This window comes from Pseudophryne corroboree, chromosome 2 (genome assembly GCF_028390025.1).
Source record: "Pseudophryne corroboree isolate aPseCor3 chromosome 2, aPseCor3.hap2, whole genome shotgun sequence".
In the NCBI taxonomy this organism is placed as follows: domain Eukaryota; kingdom Metazoa; phylum Chordata; class Amphibia; order Anura; family Myobatrachidae; genus Pseudophryne; species Pseudophryne corroboree.
In genome coordinates this window covers 421,074,682-421,102,181 of record NC_086445.1, presented here as the reverse complement: position 1 = coordinate 421,102,181, position 27,500 = coordinate 421,074,682, and the positions used below count along the sequence as shown (strand labels likewise).

Sequence of the window (27,500 nt, the reverse complement as noted above, 5' to 3'; positions counted from 1 at the left end):
GTGCTGAGCGTGCGGGGGGAGACGGGGGGGCGCTCATTTCACCCAGTGGATGAAATGAGCGACCTGCTAGATTGGCCTGCATGGCAAGCTAATCTAGCACCAGCGATAGTGATGCGTGGGGCTGCGCATCGCTATCGCTGTTGGGGATACACACGGAGTGATCATGCTTAAAATCTAAGCAATCTCGTCAGATTGCTTAGATTATCGCTCTGTGAGTACCCCCCTTTAGAAGCAGCAAATGAAAATTCAGAGGACTTCAATTTCCGGAAAAAAATGTTTATACACCAGACACTAATAACCCAAGTATTTTTATTTATTTGATTTTATGCAAATGTCACAGAATCCATTTTAATGCCCTAAAATTACTACATACATTTTCGCATTTATTTCTACAAACCTACTTAAGAATAAGATTTGTATGTAGAGTAGAGCACATATTTGTGTGCTACATGGAATTTACCAATTTGTCACCACAATTGCATGTTGACACTTAATAGGACCTCCTAGCTATGCAGGTATATGACAGGACAGTTGTCAGGTCTACAAATGTGTCCTCATACACTGCTGCTCAAGTTACGGCAAATAACCCCCCTCGGAACGCCAAATACCAGGCGACTTGGCTACGCCAAGTATCTTTTTTGCAGAAATTGTGCATCTTATTTGTGAAAATAAAACAACTGGGAGTGACATAATCACACTGATCCATTTGATGTACAACATTTGTATATCTGTATATCTCTATATCTGTGTGCGACTGAGTCTGTGTATGAAGTTATCCAATGCAGCATCCGCAGCATTTTCTCATGCCAAGTTGCTTTGTGTTTCATCTGTGACTTTGTACGTATTTAAAACTAATTCCAGTGAAGTTAAAGTTGCAGAGAAGCATCTCTAGTATAGAGTAGTGTGGTGTTTTGCTGTGTCTGCAATACGAATAAGAGGTTACATTTAAAGAAAACCACAGTACCCTACACTTCTTGGAGCATCTCAGTTGTGTCAGGCATCTCGCTCCATATGGTGTATAGACTCTAGGGGGGTATTCAATCGTTTGAAAACTCAGTTGGGAGTCTGTTTTTTCCTATCCAATGGACAGGAAAAAACAGACACCCAACCAACTTTTCAAACAATTGAATTTCACCCTAGTTATGTGAAGATACATCTGTATGCCTGAACTGTCAGTTTTACATAAATAGTAAATCCTACACCTAGGGGTTTATGTAATCAAATCATTTTATGGAACCGGCAGGATTTAAGCGAGATTGACACTAAATTTAAAGCAGCAATCAGTTGAAAGGCTTAACCAACCTTACAACTGATTGCTGCTATTCATTTTGCAGCAATCTCACTGAAATTCTGCTGGTTCTGTACAATCAGAACCTATTGCATATCCTCCCAAGTGTGTTTTTTCTATTCTTTTCTTCTTTCCCAAACCTGCTATATGCTATGTTCTCCTCACGTTTCATAATTTTCCACACAGGCACACCCCATGCAAAACTGTGATTAAGGTTTCAGAGAGAAATGTGAACGGCACATTTACAAACACATGGAGCACATAGAAAAGAAAGGACATCCTTGTAATAGATGGGAGGTATAGAGAAGGGGATTGTCCTGTGTGATCAATGAATGTTTGCTGCTGTTAACTGGCAATTGTGAATGAGAGCATGAGTCACCGCTGTGACATAGAGCTAACTCAATAGGTGGTACTAAGTAGTTTCTGCATGCTAATGAAGACACTGACAGTCGGAGCCTGAAACAGGAATTACTTAAACGTTGATGTGAAAAATAATATACACAACCAAGAATTCATGATGGAATAAACATTGCAGTAATTTATGTAACATTTTCATTATAGTAAGGACCTATAATTAAATTTCAAAATAGGCCTTTTAATGTAAACAACTTGTATTCTGAAAACCTATGTGGGTGAACAGTACAATTGTAGGTGTACAGTTTGTTCCTTTGGCTATAAGGGTTGCGGTGCCACTACTATAAATAAAATCTAATCCAATCCACAAAAGTTTTGGAAATCATTGTTAATCAATTAAAGTTTAAAATCAGAAATATCCAACCATGCATATAGTAGAGCAGAACATCTTTGAATTCTAGTGTTTCACTGGTGTAAAATCGGTTTGTTGTGGTTAATCGGACAATATTTTTTAATTTTGCTCAACAAATTTAAAAATTAACATTAAATTGTCTTTTTAAGTGACTTTTTTTTAATTGAGAATGTTCCTCAAGGATGCAACATCAACAAACCAACATAAAAATCTCAAACTGACCAAACTACTGGCCCTTCATTTCTAATAGGCAAACTCACATACTGTCGCAGATCTGTTGACACATCTAGGGGTATACTTCTTAAAGGTCGATTTTTCTCAATTTCAAATTTATGAAAATTGATTAATAGCAATGTTATCTTTCCAGGGCTAAAACACACAATTAATATATACAAAAATCTGTTAGAAAATCTGTGTTTTAGTCCCAGAACCAAAACATCAATTAAGGAAACTTTTCATCGATTTAAAATCCGTAAAATTGCTAAAAACAGACCTTTATTAAACATACTCTCTAATTACAAATTCTACTACACACTGCAACAAATTCCACAAAACATTTAACTTTAAAATGTTGTTTCTTTTTAAAATAGCTTGGTGCATAATATATATATATATATATATATATATATATATATATGATATACATGATGACGTTATAGTCCTGGAAATACTATCTCTGCTATTAATTATACAATCGGGTAGAATGTAATGGTAAACTTGTGTCTATGATATCACATTTCTGCAGCTCAATATATTTTGCAGAGTTATGGATGTGTATACACTTATAATAGGTGTTAAAAATCCTAATGTGTCATCTGCACAGTTACCCACAAAGCTTAAATCATTCAGTTCTTTTCACGCTACAATACTGTGCATTTTGGTGTTATTTATTATTTTAGGACCAAATTCAATTCAATATCATGGTCACATTAATCTATGTTTGGAAAAAATATTGCACAGATAAGCTAATAAAATCTACTTGAACTATATAGAATCATGCGATCATGTATAGTGTTGGGGTGTGCATGTTGGTAATGCATCTCCTACTTATCTCTCTCACTTGCTAGTTCTTGGTCTAGGTAAGGTTGATCAGGAGCTCCCACAGATGCACATCTGACAATGATATATCATGCATGGACCCAAGCCTTGTAAGTTCGGGGTGGTCTAGTGCAAACAAGTATCAAAGTGAATAAAATCTTATACTCAAAGAGAAATAGCCTTTAGTTACTCCTTCAGCATTAGGATTCAGTTACATTATTCCCCATAGTTCTTCTCTTTACTCCTGCACAGTTTTTATATGGTAGCCTTGCTACAGTTTTACGTAGTGCAGATATAATGAGATTAGCAAAGGAGTTGTTCACTCTAAAACGTGTTGATGTGCTAAGTGGAGAGAGCAGGAGAGAAGGATATTGACCGCTTCTCAACTTCCTGAGGCTGTTTCCACTCCATCCACCTCAGAACACAAGGGACGTTCTAAGGTGCTAAGCACAGCTTCAACAGGGACATGGTACATGGGACCACTGATTGCCTGCACTGACATTATTGCAATGACACTGTTGTGTCATTTTATTTGAAATTTTATTTGTTGATTGAAATTAAGTTATCACATTTATACTATAAGAAAACTTTCTGTTTTTCTATACATTGTATCCAACTGAAGGAAAAATGGGCATATTATATGAAAAAAAGAGAGCATTTACAGATGCTGCACACTGACAACACAGGGATCGGATACACAGGATCTCTAGCAGGGTACATGCAGACTGTACAAAGATACAGTCACTTTGCACGTGAAATAACGATTAAGTGTAGGTGTACACCTGTGGCTCAGCTGAGCAGCAGGATGCATATAGCGCTAGAGCAAGCAATAAACTCCCTTTTCCAATTGAGGACAAAGTATGGTTAGCCATGAAGTCAGACTCCTGTTTCCTCCATCCCCTCGATGTATACATATAATTTATATGTCCTTTGTTTTTCTTTAAATAATCTATCTATCTATCTATCTATCTATCTATGGCATTTGTTACATTTTGATTGTGGTGTTTGCCCCCAATGCTAAGAGTTTAATATTTTACGAACATATACCCCTGAAGAAAATCAACTGGGATCTTTTTGAGATGGCTGTTGGGTGGCTGCTGCCACTGACCTTTTCTATGGACTATATGTGATTCTGCATTGCACTAAAACTGCTAAATGTGAGTTTAGCAGTTGTGAGTGTTGCTTTTTTTGAGAGGCGAGTGTTCTTTTATAAATACTGTATACATACAGTATATATATATATATATATATATATATATATATATACATGCAATATATGATCCAAAGCATACATTTGGGTATTATACACAGGTGCAGCAGTATGAACGTCTGGAAATGTGGTGGGTTTTGATCAGAGATGTGTGGAAAAGATAGGCAGTGCCTCACCTGCCATAGATTTTTTACTCCAGAGTTTTGGCTATAAAAATGATTACAATAATGCAAAGAAGATATTTTAAACAAACTCTTTGTATTTTTCATATACATTATAGAGTCAAAACTCCAGCACAAACATTAGTACATCAGGAAAGGCTCTGCCTCACCTGCCTCACCCCAACGCACGTCACTGAATGTTCAAAATCAAAAGACACCCACCTTGTACACCCTTCCTAAAGTACATAAAAATTTAGAAAAACCTCCAGGACGCCCAATCATTTCTGGAACAGGGAGTTTAACAACTAACCTTTCGGAGATGGTAGATTTTTTTCTTCAACCATTAGTTATCAAAGGAAGGTCTTATCTAAAGGATACAACAGATACCATCAATAGGCTTGATGAGGTAGGCTGGGATGATGACTGTTTCCTGGTAACAACGGATGTCACATCCCTCTACACCATAATCAATCATAATGATGGTTTAGAGGCCATAAAATGGCATTTGCATAAACCTGATATGAATCAAAATAAGATATCCTTTATTCTAGACACAATTCATATTAGAAAACAACTATTTTTTCTTTGAGGGCAATTATTATGTACAAAAAATAGGGACTGCCATGGGCACCAAGTTCGCACCCAGCTACGCAAATTTATTATGACCAGATGGGATGAAGATACAATATTGAATGATGGTCTGGTGATTACAAACTTGGTGTCATGGCATATATATATCGATGATATTATTTTTATATGGAAGGGACAACGTCAAGACCTTGACAATTTTTACACTAATTTAAATGTGAATAATGTGAATATTCATTTAACATTTACAATAAGCAATAAAGAGGTACATTTTTTGGACATGACAGTCTAATTTAAGGATAATCATATACATACTAAGGGATACACCAAATCTACAGAGTCAAATAGCTTTATTCCCTATGATAGTCAACAGCATCTGAATTGGCTCAAGGGAATTCCGAGGGACAATTTTTGAGAGTTAAGAGAAATTGTAGTGAGAATATTCATTATTTAGAACAAAAAAAAAAATCATGAAACACAAATTTGTCAACAAAGGCTACAATTTAGATGTGGTGAATAAAGGGGAACTGGAAGTAGATGGAATTGATAGAAAAGAGATATTAAATGGGAAAAGTAAGAAACATAAGGAAGATGTCAGTGAATGCGCTTTTATATCAGGATTTGGGTCTGATTACAGAGAACAAGAAAAGATCATTAGGAGACATTGGCATTTGTTGCTAAGGGATCCAATACTTAAACATATACCTAAAAAACCTAATTTTATATATAGAAAAGGAATGAATTTAAAGAATTCCTTGGTAAGAAGTGCGTTGGATTACGAATCTAATAATCCAATATGCACTAAAGGTTTCCACTGATGTGGTACCTGTGTCGCATGCAGGACAATTTATTCCTCTTCTTCCAAAACCACAAGTTTCACTGTTAATAATACACAATTCGAATGTAATGACTTCATAATGTGTCATACCACAAATGTGATTTATTTAATTAAGTGTGATCGTAGTCTTCATTATATAGGAATAACAGGGAAAGCCATAAAAACTTGTATATCTGAACATTTGAGAAACATTAGGAAGGGTGTCACCACACGCACCCTTTCTGATCATTTCCTTAAAAAACACAATTGTTCCACTGACAGTATAAAGTAATTTTTGGGAATCCAACATATTAAATCTAGTTGAAGAGATCGAGACATAGATACTAATCTCGCTAAAGCAGAAATGCAGTGGTATTTAAACTTAATACTTTAATTCCAGATGGTCTTAATTCTGATTTTGAGTTGAAATGGTTTTTATAATTTTTTATGTCTTATCTAATTTTTTTTGTTATTCTTTTACTGGCTCAAATATTGCACTTTATATAATTGTATGTATGTTTTTTTTCATTTTATGTATTATTATCTGTATCTGATATTGATATGTAAGATAGTGAAGAAGTTTTGTGCTTGTGGAGCGTTGGACACTTCCGGATGGGTGGAACGCACCATGCTCTGGGGAATGATGATGCGCAGGTGCAAGCACGTCACTCACTTCCGGGCAATGGAGCGCCAGCGGTTTCCGGGTATGTGACACACATCAGGGGTAGTGATGATGCGCGAGATCGGATATGCGGCATTCACTTCTGGGTAATGGAACGCACAGTGGAATGCGGGGACTTCCTGTTGACGGAGATTCTCCACGATTCCACTTATTTTGATTTTAATCAGGTCTTTCTATATAGATTTACTTTACATATAGCCATGTGGATTATTCATTTGTTTAAAGGATGCTCGGACTGTGCTCATTTAATGAATATATTGTATTGTTTGTATTTTACCCATAATACCCTTTATTTCCGGTGTAAGGGGTATATATATCCCCAGTGCTCACTGTCCTTGGATCCACCTTGAAAACAACCCAGGAGGGTCGAAATGGAGTTGGTGCTAAGGACAGTGTCCCTCTTTTTATTACACAGCCCTACAGACTTTTCTTTTTAAGTTGGTAAAGGTATGTAGGTTCTGATTTGTGTTATAGTCCGGACCTGTACTTGTATTCGGATACCTTTCACCATACCTGATCCATACTAACATCTCACAGGGCTTGTGTAAAAGATTGTGATCAATGTTTTTAATGGTCTTTTTTACAATGTATGTCGTTTTGGAATAAACACGTTTTTTTGCAAGTGGAACCTTTGAAAGATACCTTTATGTGTGGACCCAAGTATGCAGACATGTGAGTGGGGTACACCATATTTGGTAGAAATGATCAAATCATCTGTAATATAAAGATACCTTTACATGCACATCTAAGATTGTTTAGAAGTGAATTTCAATACGCTGCAATATATAAATTTCCTGTGTGTGGTGGTGAGACTCTATTCTGCTGAACCTCTTCTGAAAGAAAGAAAAGACACCAGGTTTCTGTTTCTGGACACTTACCATGAGATTTTGTGTGAATTACTACACATTATTTTCTTTTCATTTTTTTTCCTCCATATGACCCTTCTCGAGTGTTGGACTTTGGCATAAGGACTGAATGAATTTTAAAGATATTCCCGTAAAAGGAACAAGTGATGTATAAATATCCATTTCATCACCATCCTGTGTTAATATATGTGCATGTCGCCTTTGATCTGCCCCTTACAGTATTTGTTTCTTTTCTGTTAACCAAAGTAAGAGTTTCTGTGGCTACACTTTACGGAAAAGTCTCTAAATCTCTAATCTGGATGACATAACATCATTACTTTGTACAAATAAATTTAAAACTGTAAAAGAAGAATAAGAATTATTATTATTACTATTTTAAACAGGTAATTGATTGCATTTACTAGGGAGGGCAAACTTCTTGTGAGCTTATAGACAGAGTGGAAAATTCAGTTAACGACCACTTAAAAGTCCAAAAGCATTTTAATTACATTGTCAGACAAATGTGTACTGTACACTGCAAGAACCAAAAATCGTTTCATTTGGCACAGTACAAAAATATGTGCTGACTGCTCTATGCAACAGAACATTGGACGTCACTGAAAATGTGATCAAGAATTTTGGGCCAGTGGTGTTCCTCCTACTACATATCCATGTTACTCTCACATGTCTTATCTGGCCTGCTGTAGTACTGTAACTTAGGAGGAACAAGGGCTGGCTAGACTTTTGAAAAGTGCCCTGCAATGGTTATTTGAGATCATTGCTTAAGAAAATCCAGTAGATTAAATATACTGCACAAAGGTTTTGTCCATAGGGTACAAAAAAAAAAAAACTCCAAATAAGTAATTTGTAAAATACCAGCTGGAAGAAATGTCAAAGAAGAAACTATGGCTTTCTCTTTAAGATCAAAGTGATATTTTCTATATTTAATCCAGCTAGCATGCTCCCATAACTATGTATCCATACTACAGTACAAAGCTTATCCCCAAGGAGCAGGTGTCTGCTTAAGTAACCTAGTGGAGAAACACATTAAGAACCAGTCAATGGGATATGAATTGTTTTGGGAATAGTATTTGAAAGTTAAAAGCGCCAGAAAATAAATAAATAATGCTCTTAATCTGAAATACATAGATCACTTCTTGAATACAAATGCAACCAATACAGCATAAACACTATTTTATTCATTACAAACGTGAACACAAAACACTACAAATACACAGTTAAAGGGCAATGATGCAATGCAGCATAGAATAAAATAATAAAATTAAAATAAATTAACTTACGCTAAACTAACTGTATATTTAGACAACTTTTCATTATAGCAATGAATGTCCATTCAAAAGCGTCACCTTTTCAGCTGCAATGTCTAGACATGGCTGGTGAATATTGGATTACTCCTAACCTATGTGTGCTTCCTCAGATGGTAAGTTTTGAAAGCGAGCTGCTTAGAAGTTTTTCCATAGAAATATATAGAAAAGCTATGGATGGCGTTATTCAATACTTGATAGCTCTCATCTTAAAGTAACAATTAGGAATCATCCCTTTGCATTCCATATGCTTGTATCAATACCCTTAAAAGTGTTGTTGTTTTTTTTTATAATGTCATTCCTTTTTTTATTGAGGGACTGGGTGTTTATTTGTTTTTATATATATATATATATATATATATATATATATATATTTATATATATGTGTGTGTGTAGAAGTGGGCAGCACAGCCATTAACTGAATATAAAGTCCTGGAGCAGAGCCAGCCCTAACCAATATGATGCCCTAGGCAAGATTTTGGCTGGTGCTCCCTAGCAATGCCGCTAGTTCTGCCTCTGACCCTGCACCCCTTTCCCAGCACCATCACCCCTCACCCATAGCAGTCCTCATTTTGGTGCTTATAACCCCTATATTTTAAATGGGAACAGTGAGCACATTCGGCACACAGCCCAAAAAGGGGCGTGGTATTTCTGGGAAGGGGCATGGCCACACAATAGTACCCCCAATTCAAATTATGCCACACAGTATTGCAACTTTATTCACATTATATAAGTGAGAGTGTCCCTTATTCACGTTACATCACACAGTAGTACCACTTTACCTTATATATGTTACTGCTCACAGCAGTGCCCTATATACACTTTACCTCACACTGAATTGCTCCTTATTCACATTACACTACACCATATTGCTCTTTATTCACATTAGACCACACTATATTGCTCTTTATTCACATTAGATCACACCATATTGCTCTTTATTCACATTAGGCCACACAGTAGTGCCCTTTCTATACGTTATGCCACACAGTAGAGCACCTTACACACATAATGCTACACAATAGTGATACCTTTATACACATAATACCACATAGTAATTTCCCTTGCACATATGACACACATTAATGTCCATATACACATGACACACATAATGTCCCTTACACATATGCTGCACATTATTAATGCCCCCCCCCACACACACACACACACACACACACACACACACACACACACATATACTCCTTTAATATGATTAGCTTAGAGGAGCTGTTTCGCACAATAAATTATAAACAAACTATAAAAACTATTGTATTGGTGGGCTACATAGTGCTTAATAAAATTAATATTGATACTGTTTCCTATCAGATGCCTTTAAGACTTCTCTTATATTAAATGGTTTTGAAGAAGCAATATTGCTTTTCCTTAAGTGATTTGTTACATTTTTGTACATACTGTATCTTGCTAGAATTATGCAATGATTTAAACCCGCAAGGCAAAGGTTCTGTTCTCTTTTAATTGTTCAATTAAACTGTACAGTAGGCTAGAAGTAGGTAATTTAAAATTGTGTTCAGTAGCATACTGTACAGCAATGACGTGCGGTGAGGTCAATCGCTGGGGAGGCTGTGGCTTGTATCTGAGAAAGATTTACACACACATTTGTGAACCAGATTTTTTTCATGTGGGCATTATATAAAAAGGAACGCTGCAAATTTGGTGAGTTTTGACTAGAAAATTATTATATTAATAAGTTATAAATATCTTCTTTGTATTAATCCAATCATTTTAATACTGAAAACTCTGGAGTATACTGGAGTATGACAGGTGATGCTCTGCTTTCCCTGCCTACCCTGGTCGCATGTCAATGACTGTACAAATATGGGCGGTATCCAATTAGCCATGGTAATTTACCGCAGCTAATTAACTCACACAGGTCTATCCTATTAGCCATAGTACTGCTACTTTTCGGACAAATGGTTTCACTGGCCCCGAATAAGTAAGCATTTCTTATGCGATCAATGCCGCAAAAACAAGGATCCACGGCTTTTCGCGGATCCTAGAGTATGTGTTTCCCTGCAAAAATGGGTAATTGGTAGCATGAAAAAACAGGCTATAATTGGATAACCCAATAATGCCCATCTGGTAAAAACCGAGATAATTAACAACTGCTTTCATTCAACCAATTATCGCGGCTAATAGGATACCCTCCATTTATTCCTAATTAGAAGCCTGCATTTCAGCAACATGTGGTGAGCATTCTTTTGACTGCAACAATTATAAAAAAACAGTTTAGTAATATGCCACAGTTTATAAAGTCAAAAGAATATGCCAAATAAAAATAAAATGTTTAAAAAAATTTACTGTTGAAATAAAAATTAGCATTACATAATAATTCTTCATTATTTCATCTTAGCTGAGGTAATATACTAATTGAATTGGGGAGATTACAGATAAATGATGATTTTTTTAATGAACAAATTTAATTTTCTCAGTTCAGCTACTTTGCTGTAGTTTAATAAACCTTAATTTTTTTGGCATATTTTTGTACATAATACATACTAAGCGCTATATCTCAGATGTGACTTTTAAATACACATAATTCAACGCTTCTATGAATTCAGAATTTTAGGATCACAATTTAAAAAAAATATTGATTGGTCTGTTCTACGTGGCTATTAAATATTTCATTCTAAAGGATCTAAGGGTTAAGTTCTTTTGAAAGTTCCCAGCTATGCTCACAAAACTTTGTCCATTACTCTTTACTCGATAGTTTTGAAAGGAAATATGGGTAGTTGACAGAGACCAGTGAGTAAAAATACATAAAAGTATAGGCACATTCACTGCTTCTTACTGAACCATGCTATTACAGGGCTAGACCTTTCCGGGTGTACGAATGCGTATGTAGCTATGTTTCATGACTCATCCATAATTGGTTCATAGTGACAACTGCTATTTTTCTTTGCAATTATTGCAATAAGACGGCAGGAAAGTAAAATAGCCTGACAACCAGACATACATAGCATTTGCATCCAATGATGTATTCAGAAACATAATTTAAAGTAAACATCATGTTCAAGCCATAGTAACATTAACCATCATTTATGGCAATACAAATTATGTTTTATGCCTTACTGTGAATTACCTTTTGTGAGGAGCTGTGCACAGTGTAGATTAGGCACAGTTTGGAATACAGTAGGTACACAAATGTAAATAGCTTTACCCTGAGTGTGTTAGGTTACGTCAACATTCAGGATGTTGACAGTAAGAATGTCAACACCAGAATGTTGACATGTTTTGAATGTGAATATTCAGAATCTCTACATGGAAGTTCTGTCGATTATGTAAAATGTGAACATGCACAAATGTCAACACGGTCATCCTGTTGACATGATCAGTATGTCGGCATTGTGCATGATGACAGTCGATATGTCAACATAGCATTTTTTTCAATATTTAAGCCATTACACTTAAAATTACACTAACTTGAATCTAGCAATAAAATGTGCTGCCGACATGGTGACTGTCCACATGCTCAATGTCAACATAATGGCCATGTCAGCACAATGGCCCTGTGATGTGGACATATTACATGTCAACATAACACCCTTGCCGACCTTCTGACTGTAGACATTAAGGTGTTGACATTCTGACGGTCAACATTCTGACTGGATGCTCTTTCCACTAAATTAGTAAAAGATGATTTCATAATGCGGGTTGAGAATTATGGAAATGAGATGCAAGGGTGCAAAAAGCACATGTACTGTAAATAGGAGTTCCCTGTTCCAAACGGAAATTAGTTATTCAATCATGATTGCCGCAATCCCAACCTTGTCCCTACTTTTAAGCCTCTTTTGATCTTATGGAAAACCACACTCCTAAATGCCCTGCAACCAATATAATAGATATGTACTGATGTCTTCTTACTCCCATTACTAATGTTACATGTAAATGAGAATAAAATGAGTACTATCTTAGGAGATACTGTATACTGAAAAGTCACTTTAATGAAATATGTCCTAAAGTATTTTAGAATTTAATGTGGGGTTAATGTTTTTACATTTTCCACCAAGTGCATTATCCAGGGTGTCTGCAAACCAACAAACATAGGCAAACCCTCCAGTTATAAGGTTGCTTTCTGAGACTGTGGATCTTGATATGTACTTGTGCAAATACAACAGTAGTGCAGATCCATATATTCTATAAATTATCTCTATTGAGTTACTTTTCTCAAATCTGAGCAAAGGATTTTTCCACAGCAGTGCACAACTCATACATCTCCTACCAACAGCAAAGATGAATGTTTTAAACTGGATGAACCACTATGAACCATTAAGACCTTCTCTGGTCCTTTTTTTTATATGCAATTCACTGTATATGAGCTGCTGATGAACACAACCACAGGTTTCAAAATAATTAAAGACCCAAATTAAGTAAAATGTGATCATCCAATTGTGTATAAAGCTAAACGTTCTCACTTTACACCCACTGTTTAACAGTCAAATCTTGTAATATAATTTTCATTCACTTTGCTTCACAACATTGCCATATATATTGCTGTACATCAGTGCTTCTCAACTTGGTCCTCAGGACAGACTAACAGTCCAGGTTTCATGGAAGTTTTTCGACTGAGGTGACTTAATTATTGTTAGAAGTGAACTGCGCTACTGTGTAGCCCCCCACAAAATAGCTCCTCTGGGGAAACTTCATTCCCTAACCAAGATGGCTACCGATAGTGTATCTGCACATGTGCAGAGCCATCTTGCCACTGTGTATGAGCAACATGGTGGAGGATGGTTGTCCTACTCTTAGTTCCTGAGACCCACAACTTCACCCCACTATAACCCTTGTTTTCAGAAACCTGCACCGCTAGCTAAGGACACCCCTGCTCTACTACACGCTCTGATCCATTGCTGATCCAACCATTGCAATAGTGAGTATAGATGTACATACTTGTGTCACAATAAACCACAGAGCTTGATTAAGCTACTAGACTGGTCATTGCCTACACAATAACCGCTGGTGTGTACTGTGCTCACCCACAAAACTGCACACACATTCAATCAATTAGTACCTTAGTCATTTTTATTTCGCTACCTGTGGATATCCTTAAAAACCGTACTGTTAGTGTGTCTTGAGAACCAACTTTTACAAGCATTGGTATTTACTATAGCAAAAGGAAAGCTGTTTCTTGCTATAAATAAGTGCAAGTTCTAAAATCAGCTGTATAATACACTGTAATAAAAGACATGCTGTGTACCTGATGAAGAAGTCTCTCCCGTCTCTGTTTGTCGCCATCTCCCATCCATAAGGTGGACCCTGAGGCAAACTCCAGGTCCCAGTGTGTGGAGACCACCCTGAAGACTTTGCTCTGTGACTGAAAGAAAAAAACAACTTTAGACTTTCAACTCGGTTACCATGACACTTTCCCAAACTGATCTTTATTTAACATTTGCATGGTGACCTGAGAACATTCTAGTGCTGCATCTGCATTCACTACCAGTCAGATACAACACTAGGCAACATGCAAGAATAAAGGCACCATATACTGTAGTCATCCACTTTGTTGCAATCAGGGAATAATGGGGGTAATTCCAAGTTGATCGCAGCAGGATTTTTTTTTAGCAATTGGGCAAAACCATGTGCACTGCAGGGGGGGCAGATATAACATGTGCAGAGAGAGTTAGATTTGGGTTGGGTGTGTTCAATCTGCAATCTAATTTGCAGTGTAAAAATAAAGCAGCCAGTATTTACCCTGCACAGAAATAAAATAACCCACCCAAATCTAACTCTCTCTGCAAATGTTTTATCTGCCCTCCCTGCAGTGCACATGGTTTTGCCCAATTGCTATCAAAAATCCTGCTGCGATCAACTTGGAATTACCCCCAATATTCCTTGGTCAGCTAAAGTCACCATACATGTACATACAGTAGGTTAAAATAATGCATATTTTCCAATCACAAGACAACAAAATACAAAAATTTCAAATCATATAATATGATACAAATATACTGCAAACTACAATGTCGTGTTAAATCATAAGACACACTGGGTGGTATTCAAATGATATATTACGCCCAATCTTCTTTCTAAAGTGTTCCCTGTTAGTGCACATATCGCGCCCATAGTAATCAGGTTTAGCTGCGTAAAGGGTTGGGAGTCGTCACTATCCTGGGGGTAGCGAGTCTAAATTATGATACCATGACCATCAGCAGAAGCAGAACGGGTGTGGAAGGGGGTGAAAAGAACTGAATACAACCCACTGCAAGTGATTAAGAATGTTAGCAAATCATCTTATAAACAATTGAGGAATATGAATAAATTAAACTAATAAAAATAGTAATCATCTCCTTTATGTGGCATCTCAACATAAATGTTTTATGATTTTTAATAAAATGTGTGTCCGAAAAGGGACTTTCAAAAACCTTTTTTCACCTTTCTCATGGGATTTCATCACCAGCTTTTCAGTTGGCTGCTCTTTAACCAAAAGAGCCAAACGGGTGGGGGTTTGGTACTAATGGTCAACAGTTATCATGTTGGCAATCATCATTTACATGGATGATATATCAGAATGATGATGAGCTGCCAACAAATGATCCCTGATGTTCCAGTGGTGTCACACCTTGTCCCAGCGCTGCATCAGCACCAGCCTCTTATTCTGGTGTCCATCAGTCACGTGAGTATCAGTTCCGGTGCAGGTGTCTGAGTAGTAGCATATCATTAAGTAGTTCTCGCCTATTCCTAACTCTAATACATAACCCTAACCCACCTCCTGTTACCTAACCCTAATATTGTGAACCAACTTTAGAATGTTGACTTGATGCCTGTAGACAGTGGACCACAAGAACATTCTGATGGCGACATGGTTACTGTCAACTTTGTGACCGTATACCATAGGATGGACTGCAGTCACCTGTACCCACACATTTTTATAAATAGTTTAATTAAGGCAATCACTGTATTTAAAAATGATTTCTTATCTTTCAACAATGTGTGCTGAAAAATACACTTAATTTACATTATATTTGAAGATATCCATTGCCTTATTTGTACTGAGAAACATATAAGAATAATTTATGCAAAATAGAGGACCATATCCATTTATCATAAAACATACAGATTTGCGAATATATATTCCTTTAGTACTTTAATCTGTTTCGCTTAAATATATTTTCAGCAATTGCTGCAGCTGTTTCGGCTTTTCTTTATAAAATAGTGCAAGTTAAGCATGTACTGTAACCAACAGGATTCAATCATTTGACTACACTAGACTATTATAATCTTAGGTGGCTATTTACCAGATTGACCTGAAAAGATAGATTTTCTATCACTGCGATGAGAAAGTCTGTTTCAGGACTTAGTTTTCTTTAAATAGTGTTTTTTTTATTAAAGCAAATAAACAGTTTACATAAAAGGTATGATGACAAATATTCAAACAGAGATTGAGACAATACAACAGGAAAAATATCGAATAGTGCCATAGAACCACTTCTTCACCAAACCCAGCCAACTCTCATCCTAACCCTCTACCTCTCTCACTGTCTCTGTAGTACTCTCTGGCAAAAAGCATCAGATCCCGGGTTTTGTGTATAGGGAGATATTTAATGGTGAACTGTAGTTCCTCCATGGTAATGTCACCTCCAAATGGGCCTTCAGATAAGCTGATAACAGAAGGATACTGGCCTCACAGAGAAACCTGGAGCTAAGACTAGAATCAAGGTTATGATAGAAGTTCTGAAATAATGTAAGTATGTCTTTTGAAGAGTTTTTTAAAGAGTGTGTAATTGGATGTATGATGCTGGTAATATAATTGTGTTTATGCATGATTTTCACTATTTAGGCATGCAAAAGGACTGGCTTGTTTCCCTAGTGATATTTGTGTTTACTAAGGCATTTACTGTACAATGAAGGGTAGTAGACACTGGCCAATGCTGGCAGTCGGGCATAATAAATATGTAAAATCCCTAAATCTGGATAACAAGGCACTTTTCACAGAATTTCAGGATCTTTACCCTTCAATAAATAAACCCTATATCCAGGGCTGGATTAAGGGTCTCATGGACCAGGAGCTGAAAATGATTAAAGACCAATTATGAAAAGCACATGAGCTTTAGCCAGTGCTGTGTGGGGGTGGCAAGTGCAATGAGGGGATGTACATCTTCTACTTAATCAGTCCCAAGCATAATTTTGTGACGTAATTAGAAATACAATTTCAATAGTTATGATTTATGGTTGACTGTGTGGCCAGCTGTTCGTCTGGTCATCATCATACAGTATTGTCATGATAATGGGTCTATTTTTATGTAGAGGCCTTGGGTTGTAGTCCCATTTGCTCCATTGTTAATCTGGCACTGCCTATTTCTGATTTGAAGCTATTGGCTATAGCATTCAGGGGCGGATTGGCCCTAAGGCTCACCAGGAAGATTCCTGGTAGGCCGATGTGTCTGCGGGGCCTGTTTTGTATGTTGTCATGTGGTCCCAACCCCAACATGACAGGCAGTACACTGCAATGTCCCCATTCATTCTGTTATTCCTTCTCTGAAGTACAGCAACTCCAGTGATGTTCCCATGGCTAAACTATATTTTACCTGTTGTGCAGCCCAAGTTGGGCCACTTCTACAAAATTTTACAGGGCCACTTTTAGTTCCCAATCTGCCCCTGGTCTCACACACAACTGCAGCAAAAGATACAAGGAAGGCTGTAATGCATACAGGGCCTATGAGGAGGGATCCCACCCTCCTCATCAGTCCCCACCCCCTCCTCAGTCCGCACCCCCATTAGGGCTGCTTCCATAAATTTCCAAAGCTGGTTTTCCTTCCCAATCATCCCCTGATAGCATCTCATTGCTCCTTGCAGCATGCAGTTGAATAAACTCCATTATCTTTCTAGCAGTCTTGTTCCTACTTACAGTATGAAATATGCAGCAATAAGTGTAGGTTAGGTACAACTGGCTTCCTGGAATGGCAATGTGAAGTGAACAGTCTGCCAGTAGGGCTTTGTCCTAAAGTGGGTCACCTCTTACCATTTTTCAAACTAGTGATTTATTATGTAGTGATGTCTTCATGCAGCATATGGCATGTTAAACTGCACCGAGAACAAATTCTTTCTTTTGGCTGGTGTTCAGCCAGAGACTTTTGCGCTAGCAGCTTATGATGTACATTAAAGCCTTTGGCATATTGGCTGAAATGCCCACAGATTTTTGTGAAACTGGACCAAGAAGATTTGCACAATGAATACTTTTCTTTTTCTCAAAAATGCCTTTTTATTACTGTAATTGACAGCTACGAAAGTACATTTATTGCACATATAAAAACAATTAGGCAAATCTGTTAATATACGCAGAACATGTTGTTTTCCGTTGTCTTTACTGCATTTTAGATACAAAATGATGGGTTGTGTGAGACACAAATATTCACAATATCTGAATTACTTGCAGCTTTGAAGCTTCCGGCCTGAAAAATAAGTGCACTACAATGCCTGGAAAAAACACAAAATGGGCCCCATGATGTAAGCATGATGAAATCAATAACAGAGAAACAATTTTTAACAAAAAGATTAGCTCACTTAAACAATTCATAATAATAATAATTAATAATAATAATAATAATAATAATAATAATAATAATAATAATTTTATTTATATAGCGCTCTTTCTCCAATAGGACTCAAGGTGCTTAACATAGCATAATATAGTACAGAAAATAATCAAGTACATAACAGATTTTCATAAAATACAGAAGCATGTAGATACTAAAGGGACATTATGGAAATGCTTGAGTAAACAGGAAATTCCCCCTTAGTGTTCATGTACCCTTTGCTCCATCCTGCCCCTTCTGTGATGACTACTGAGCTACAGTATAATCCTGGACAGGAGTAATAGCAGAGGTAGTAGGGTCCAGGGCCCCCGAGGGGGTGGGCTGGTACTATTTACCCAGGACTGGGCTTTTTGGAGTACGCACCTGCCCCCCTCCCACTTACCTGTCAGCAGCAGCTAAGCACATGGTGCTGTGTACTGTGCTGCAGTGGACCAAGGGAAAGTCTACCTGTGCAGGAGGGATTGGATGAACACAGACAACCCCCTATTTTTTAAGGGGGCATGGCCATGCCACCCACAATTAGGCAACGCCCTAAAAAGTGCCCTGAACAGCTCTCTACATCCCTGGCAGAGGCACTAAGGTGCCATCATACAAAAAAAGCACAACAATGTCCACAGGAGAAGAGGAAGAATCCCAGCTCCTAGCACACTGACCTACAGAGGAGTCATTCCAGGATCCCCACTTACCATTCCTATTGAGCACACAGCTGCAACTAGCATCCCTTTCCGTATCAGGACTGGATTAAGGGCCTTATGAGCCTGGGGCTGAAAATGTTCAAGGGTGAGAAGCGGAGTAGGTGAGGCCAATACCATGTAAGCAGGTAAGTACAAAACTTTCATCATTTTGTGTAGAAAATAGAAATGCACTTTTAAATACTAAGATTTCACAATGATATATAGAACAAAAAAGAATAAATGCAAGCACCCAGGTTACCAATGCACCTAAAAAAACTACCATTGGCCCATATATTTTGAGAGTTATTCCTCTTCATGTTGATCGATGTATACTGTATCTCCATGGTGATTTAAAAGTTCTTGCCATCTTCAAGTTTTGACTGACTGAATACTACTTGAGGTACAGATGGGTCCATGTTTATCTTGACCTTTAATAGGATTAATTGAGACTTTCCAGTCGTACTTAATCCCCTCCTTTAATGACTTAATCCCCTGTTGTATTGTTCTCTGTATCGTAATGCAGCTGAGAACAATAGATGGAGGGTTAATGCTAATAAATCATGTTATGCCTAGGCGCAGAAAACTAGTCAAGATAACCGTGGACCCATCTGTATGCAGTCATTATTTTGATATTAAGGATGTTGACACAAAAAGTCAGGAATGTCCAACTCATAGCCCACAACACATACTTTCGCGGCTCAATCTTACTCTTTTAAAACAATGGAATTCGGCCCGCCACTGCCAGATGAGTTACTGTTGGCCATCTGCCGTGATCGGAGCTTAGCTACGATCGGGCATCATTCCCCGTTCTGCACATGCACGATAAGATAGTGATACCAATGGGGAAATGTCCATGGGGGGAGCTGCTGCTCATGCCCAGATGCGTTTGCAAAGCTCTGCCCCCAGCCGCATCTCTGAAGCCATCATGCCCTGTATTTATGTGTGCCAGACTGCCCTGTGTACCCAGCTGGATAGAAAAACTTATCTCAGTGAAGAAGGTAAATTGGAGGGGGCTGGCACAGGGGTTGGAGGCTAAATAGACACAACAGGCACAGAGGGCTTGTGGCTGGAGTGGACACAAGGAGCAAGATGGGTTACCAGGGGCTGGTGGCTGGACTGGAGGGACAGAGGGGGGCTGTAAGTGACACATTTTACCAGCTCACAATGATATGTATTATAGAGGAGAGGGGACCCCACAGTGAGATATGAGGGGGAACAACACAACTTCCAGCTCACACTATTAAAGTTATTTTCTTCCTTATACTTGACATCTCTTTGATTATACTTACTTGTTGTTTTTTCTTATAATGTCCATGTCACTTTGGGAGGAATTCTAATGTTGCCACCCCCTCCAAGCCCCTATCGCACCCGCCAGCAGCTATTCAAATGTTGCTGCTGACGGGTGCGACAGCAGCATTTCAGCTCACTACCCCTAGAGGTGGCGAGCTGAAATGCCCAAAAAGTGACACGTTTGGGCACCCAAACAGGACATTTCGTGATCGTGCCCATGACTTTAGTCAGGTTTAGTTGCTTTACGCAGCTAAACTTGACTGCTATGGACACGATAGGGGCAATAACAGAGGACAATTGTATATCATCCTATGATCTCCCATCACTTAAGATGGGAGATCGGTGTGATATATCAATTGAATCTCGCCCTTTGGGGGGTATCCAATTAGCCCCCAAATGCCGGAGCTTATCCCCGATGCGGACACTTATCTTGGAGTATGCTTCACGTGCCTCAGGCACATGATAAGTGCCCCCCAGAGCCGCGATAAGTGCTGCGTAAATACATAGGTCAGCAGCTTTTTGCAGGACCTATATGTTTTTGCACAATTTTTTTTTTTTCGTGGGACCTAATTGGATGGGGTGATAAAAATACAAAAAAACACCTGTTTTTCGCAGCTGCGGCACTATTGTGGGTTTGTTGGATACCTCCCTTTATACCACACCCCTACTTGTTAGTTGAATTATTTATTTACCACTTAATGTAAATCTACAATAGCACCTATACTGTACATGTGCAACATTCACCAATGTCATGGCCATTATTTTCTTTTGGCTAACTAGATGAATCATGTTCCTCATAAAGTCAGTAACTTGTATCCTACAGAAAAGGCAGCTTATTTTTAGAAGACAAATGAACCCGTGAAGGTGTCTCCATTAAATGACACATGGATCATTACATTATCTTTAGAATTCATTATAGATTAAAATGTCAATAATTATTCTTCAGTGTGATGAATTTAGAAGCAACTAGGCCTAGAAATACAACATATTTTATTACATGTATTTAATTTAGATTTCTTTTTGTATCAAAGTGATGAGGCAAGCGCACAAATCACCCAGTATCCTATTACTTCTTTATAAATTATTTCCTATAAAATAAAGATGTTATCGGAACTGTTGTCATTTATTGTTATGTGTGAGAAATTATGCAGATTATACAAATTCAGTGTATAAAATCCACAATGAGATTCAACGCTGATTCAACAATGTGATTCAGCATCGTTGTTATATATTTATTTCTATCCTGATGAAAACATACTTTTTTGGCACTGACATTGAAAAGAACTTACTCCAGAACATCTACTAGATTTCCTTCCCGCGAAAGTTGTTCTTGTGCTTTCAGTCTGCAGACACAAGCTGTGATGGACAACTGCAGCCCTAGGAGAAAATCTATTTCACTAATGTCCATATGTCAAACACTACTCAATCTGATTAGTAAAAAGGCTGCCTTCTAACTCTTTTATGTGAGAACTGTTGTTCCCACTAACCACTTTCTCACTAAATTATTTTTTTAACATGCCAATTTAACGCAACTTTAAATATATTTAGAATAATAATATTATTAATATTTTTTTTTCTACAGCGCTCTTTCTCCAACAGAACTCAAAGCGCTTTACAGACATCAAAAACAATGCATTAGATTAGAAAAGTTGAAAGTATAAGATTCAGAATCTGATGTTTGTTAAAAAATGCAAAACATAATAAGATTTACTTTCTTTTATAAAACACGGACAACTTAGAAATGTTCAAGTAAATTCATTAGTATTATTGACCACTGAAGGCCAAATTAATTACTCTCTACAGCTTAAGCTTCTTACACCTGCTGCCTCTCCAAGTTCTGTGCAGAGCCTCAATGTAAGGACTGCTGGGGAACAATCAGGCCCAGCGCTACCCGCTCAGCAAGGTCTGCAAAGCAGGCAGGCGCTGGGCTAGAGAGGTGCTTTCCCCGCTCTGCTACTTTGCTGATGCACAGTGCTGTCACACTGACAGCAGGCAGCAGCAGCGCCGGCAGCATGTAGTACGTACAAAAGCTCTTCAGTGGGAGGATTTCCTGTGTCCGGGCACTTCCCTCTCCTCCTTGCTCCTCCCACTGCACGTCAAGCTGGAGACAGACAGCAGCGTCGCTGCCCACACTTGTTCCCTCCCCCTGACTCTGAAGACACAGATAGCAGTCTTCAGACCCACCCCCTCTCTCCCCTTCGTGGATTCACCAAAACTGCCTATCACCCGCTGCCTCTCCCTGGCCATCACCTCTCTCTCTCTGGTTACCCACTCACTCTCACCCTCTCTCTTGTCACTCTCTCCCTGTCACCATGTCCATCCCAAGGTATACGTAGGTTACGCAGCCGCATAGAGTGCCAGACATTAGAGGGCGCTGCTGCAGATAGTGAGTCATCGTGACACTCTCTACAGTGCCGTGGCTACCCGCCCTTCCTGGACACAGTTCTCCCTCCACCGCAGCCCTACCCCGGCTCCCAACCCTCCCCTGAAGCCCCGGAAACAGGGAGAGTGAACATTGCAGCATGTGGTGACGGCAGGGTGCTGTAGCAGCCCCATGACAGAGGTGAAATGGTATGTGCCTCTGCATAACTGCCAGCTCTCCTTGCACAATGTGTATGTATATGTGTGTCAGTGTGCCCCTGCTCCCTGTATAATATCCCTTGTCACTATCTCCCTGTCCCCCCTGCCTCAGTCACCTGCTATCTCCCTGTTTCCCCTGCCTTAGTCACCCGCTATCTCTGTGTTGCACCTGCTTCAGTCATACACTATCTCCATGTCACCCATGCCTCAGTCACCTGCTATCTCCCTGTCACCCCTGCCTTAGTCACCCGCTATCTCTCTGTTGCCCCTGCTTCAGTCATACACTATCTCCCTGTCACCCTGGCCCTGTACCCTTGGGTGTGCAATTGTGTAGCCACACCCCTTTCTTGTAAAACCACACCCCTTTTGTGGCACACGCCGCCATCAAGGGGCGCCAAAATTTATTTTTGCTTACTAAAAAAAATAAGCTCAGGCCGGCCCTGCTTGTTACCCACCTCTCTCCCCATCACCTCTCTTTCCTGCCACCCTCTCCCTGTCAACCACCCCTCTCCCGATCACCTCTCTCTCTTGCCACCCTCTCCCTGTCACCCACTCCTCTCCCTATCACCTCTTTCTCCTATCAAATACTCCCTGTTACCCAGTGATTCTCACCCTTTCCCCGTCACCTCCTTCTGACTCTCACCCTCTTCCTGTCATCCTCTCTTTTCACCCACTGCTACCTCAACAAACAGGATTCAGAACCGGCCCTAGGATTAGGCAAACTAGGCAAATGCCTAGGGCATTTGATATGCCTAGGGATACAGGCAGGTTCTGCTGATTAAAATGAGATGCATTCCTATATTCTGTGTGTGATTGTGGCTGTATCTGCATATGAAATGCTACGTTACAGTGTATTCCTGGAAATCACTGTAACATAGCATTTTGTTACGCAAATACAGGTCACAGTCGCACACAGAATATAGGCATGCTGCATTTCATTTTAATCAGCAGAAGCTGCTTGTGCATCCTAGCCATATAGTAATGCAAATAAGACACATTTTCATCAAAAAAAGGTGCCCAATATTAGCAGTGCTGCCAGCTGACTCATGCCAGGCATCTCCTGCTGCATGGTGTATTGAGGCAAGATGTATGAGGACACATCTGTATGCAAACAGAGGCAGAGGTCACAGTGTTAGCAGCCATGTGAGCGCTGTGTGCGGATGGGTTGATTGTGCAGTAGTGTTGGCATATGTGTAATTATGTGTGTCATGTTTATAAATGCATTAATAATGTGGGACATATGTGAAAGGGACATTATGTGTGTCATTATGTGTATAAGGGGATTAATAAAGGTTGGCATAATGTGTAAGGCGCATTATGTTTATAAGGACATTAATAATGTGTGTCATATCTGTAAGGGGCATTGCTGTGTGGTATTATGTGTATAAATGCATTAGTAATGTGTGTCATATGTGTATAAGGTGCTCTATTGTGTGGTGTAATGTATAGAAAGAGCACTACTGTGTGGTCTAATGTGAATAAAGAGCAATAGGGTGTGGTGTAATGTGAATAAGGAGCAATTCAGTGTGATATAATGTGAACAAGGTGCACTAATGTGAGGAGTAACGTTTTTAAGGTAAAGTGGTACTACTGTGTGATGTAACGTGAATTAGGGACACTATCGCATGATAAAATGTGAATAAAGTTGCACTACTGTGTGGTGTCATTTGAATTGGGGTATGCCCTTCCCAGCAAGAAAACACACCTTTTTGGGCTGTGCGCCGAATGTGTACACTGTTCCTATTTAAAATATAGGGGGTAGGAACACCAAAATGAGGACTGCTATGGGTGATGGTGCTGGGAAAGGGTCAGAGGCAGAACTAGTGGTGGTGCTAGGGGGCACCAGCCAAAATCTTGCCTAGGGCATCATATTGGTTAGGGCCAGCTCTGAAAGGATTTGTTTGCCACGATAAGCTTGCCCGTGGGTATGCGTGTGTGTGCATGCAAAAAAATATGCTGTGCGCTTGGTGAGTGGTGGTCTATGCGATAGTCAGCAGCAACTTGGAAAGGGAATGCCAATCACTAATGAATACACTATATACAACAAAAACCAAGTTGCACTCAAAGATCAGAAATTACAAACATTTAATAAATAAAAGAATGTTGACAACAATTCTCCCGGGAGTATAATAAAACAATTCAATAAAACATGAAATCTGCTGAATGCAATACCCCTGTACCTTAATAATTAGTTATTGGGGACTTTCTGTCAGGAAAAACCCAATAATGTAAAGTACAAAACCTCAAAAGTGTAGTTAGAAAGGAGGTTAAGACCAGGGCCGGCGCTACCACTAGGCAGCTTTAGGCAGCTGCCTATGGGCGGCGACCACTGGAGGGCGGCACCGCACAGTGAATGAATGAAAGAAAGCTTCAGCTCAGCCAAACTCCTCCTATTCTGTAAGAGAGGAGTAGCAGCTCGTGGGCGCCCACCAAGCCTGTCTGTCTTCATCGTGAGTGACTGTGTGAGTCCTGTGGTCCCGAGTAATCCCACATACATTATCCTTACGAGCTGGCACTGTCTCAACTTAGTTCTACGTCATGATGCCCGCTCCGGCGTCCCCCCCTCCTCCTCCTCCTCCTCCTCTTGGGCTCAGTAAGCAGTTACCCACTGGTCCGCTCCGCTCTTTTTACCAGCTCCGACGCTCCCCCCCCACCATCGGCTCCTGCAACTTGTCCTCGCTCCCCCCTCTCCATGAGATCCCGCATCTGATCACCATTCCTGCTGCCTCCCTCGAGTCCTCCCACCCTCCTGCATCCTGTCACGTGCTCCCCCCCACGGCTATTCGTCTCCCGCTGCCTCCCCCCCCCCCCCGCCTCCTGCATCTTGTCATCTGTTTTCCCCCATGGCTATTCGGCTCCCCTCGTGCCTCCCTCCCTCCTGCATCTGGTTACTTGCTGTTCCTCTTCCCCCCTTCAATTCATTGTCTACCCCTACTCCTGCATCTTATTAGTAAATCTCCCCCCCCCCCCCCGCAATTCGGCTCCAGCATTTTGCCTCCCCTGCATCTCTCTACTAGATTCCCTCTCTCCCTCCCCCCCCCCTGCGCAATTCGGCTTCCGCATGTTACACCCCCCCCCCCCTGCATCGTGTTACTAGATTCCCCCCCCCCCCTGCCTATAAGCCGGCTCCAGGGCACATTAACAGGGCCGGCTGAGTTTACCGTGTACTTTCAGGTGGCTTGCTGACCCCTCCCCAGGGACAAGCGGCCGGCCGCCACTCTGTCAAAGCTCCTCAGGCTCCATCCCCGATAATCTGAGGTTGGCAGCAGAAGTCAGTAATTTCGCCCTTCACAGGTGCTGCCACAGACAGTGAAGTGAACATTCCAGGAGCCAGAACATTGGACACAGGAGGCCGGGGACATTGTAACTGCCGCTGCTGCTGCTACTACTTCAGGTCGGTCACTCTCGGTCTCTATTTGCCTGATGTACAGTACACTAAGGGCCCTACACACTCGGCGATGCGCCGCCGATACGGCCGACGAGCAACCCGGCGGCGGGGGGGCAGTGACGGGGGGAGTGAAGTTTCTTCACTCCCCCCGTCACCCGGCTGCATTGAAGTGCAGGCAAATATGGACGAGATCGGGGCCGCGCATCGTTCATCGCTGGAGTCTCCACACTGAAAGATATGAACGAGTTCTCGTTCATTTATGAACGAGATCGTGCATATCTTTCAGAAAATCGGCCAGTGTGTAGGGCCTATCACAGCAAGTCTCTTGTACAGCCCCATTCCGTACATTATGCTGCACATCTGACTGATCCCTATGCCCCTGACTGCTACCTATTCCCCTTCTCCTTATGCTCCTAATATACCACCTGACTGCTCCCTATGCCCCTGACTGCTCCCTATGCTCCTAATATACCCCCTGACTGCTCCCTATGCTCCTAATATACCCCCTGACTGCTCCCTATTCTCCTGCTCCCTATGCTCCTAATATACCCCCTGACTGCTCCCTATGCCCCTGGCTGCTTCCTATGCTCCTAATATACCCCCTGACTGCTCCCTATGCCCCTGGCTGTTTCCTATGCTCCTAATATACCCCCTGACTGCTCCCTATGCTCCTAATCTACCCCCTGACTGCTCCCTATGCCCCGGCCCCCTATGCTCCTAATATACCCCTGACAGCTCCGTACGTCCCTAACTGCTCCCTACGTCCCTGACTGTCCCCTAATCCCCTGCTCCCTATGCTCCTAATATACCCCTGACAGCTCCCTATACCCCTAACTGCTCCCTACGTCCCTGACTGCCCCCTAATCCCCTGCTCCCTATGCTCCTAATATACCCCTGACAGCTTCCTATGCTCCTAATATACCCCTGACAGCTTCCTATGCTCCTAATATACCCCTGACTGCCTCCTAGGCCGCTGATACACCCCTGACTGCTCCCTATGCCCCCGATACACCCAACTGCTTCCTAGGCTCCCAATACACCCCTGACTGCTCCCTATGCCCCTGACTGCTCCCCATTAGCGGATTTACTGTTAGGTAACCCAAGCGGCTGCTTAAGACCCAGCTAGTCCCAGTGGGGTCCTCTGACAGTATTGAATCATGGTGCATTGGAGGGAGTTCTAATTTCTGGTGGACCGCAAGCTCCATCAAAATTTTCCGTGCACTGGGCTGGCTGAGTCCCGGCAAGCAGTCAGTACTCCGTGTGCTGTGCGAATAACGTCACACTCACAGTGAGAGGA

General features: G+C 40.3%; 1 protein-coding gene across 2 annotated transcripts in view; it reads right to left on the bottom strand.

The window, feature by feature from the left end:
* Positions 1-27,500, bottom strand: part of FRMPD4 (FERM and PDZ domain containing 4) — a 722,630-nt gene that overhangs the window by 356,343 nt on the left and 338,787 nt on the right. For both annotated transcript variants that reach the window (XM_063953505.1, XM_063953504.1), the window contains exon 3: positions 13,936-14,052. In XM_063953505.1, the coding sequence (XP_063809575.1) occupies positions 13,936-14,052 (117 nt within the window). The remainder of the gene's footprint in view (positions 1-13,935; positions 14,053-27,500) is intronic.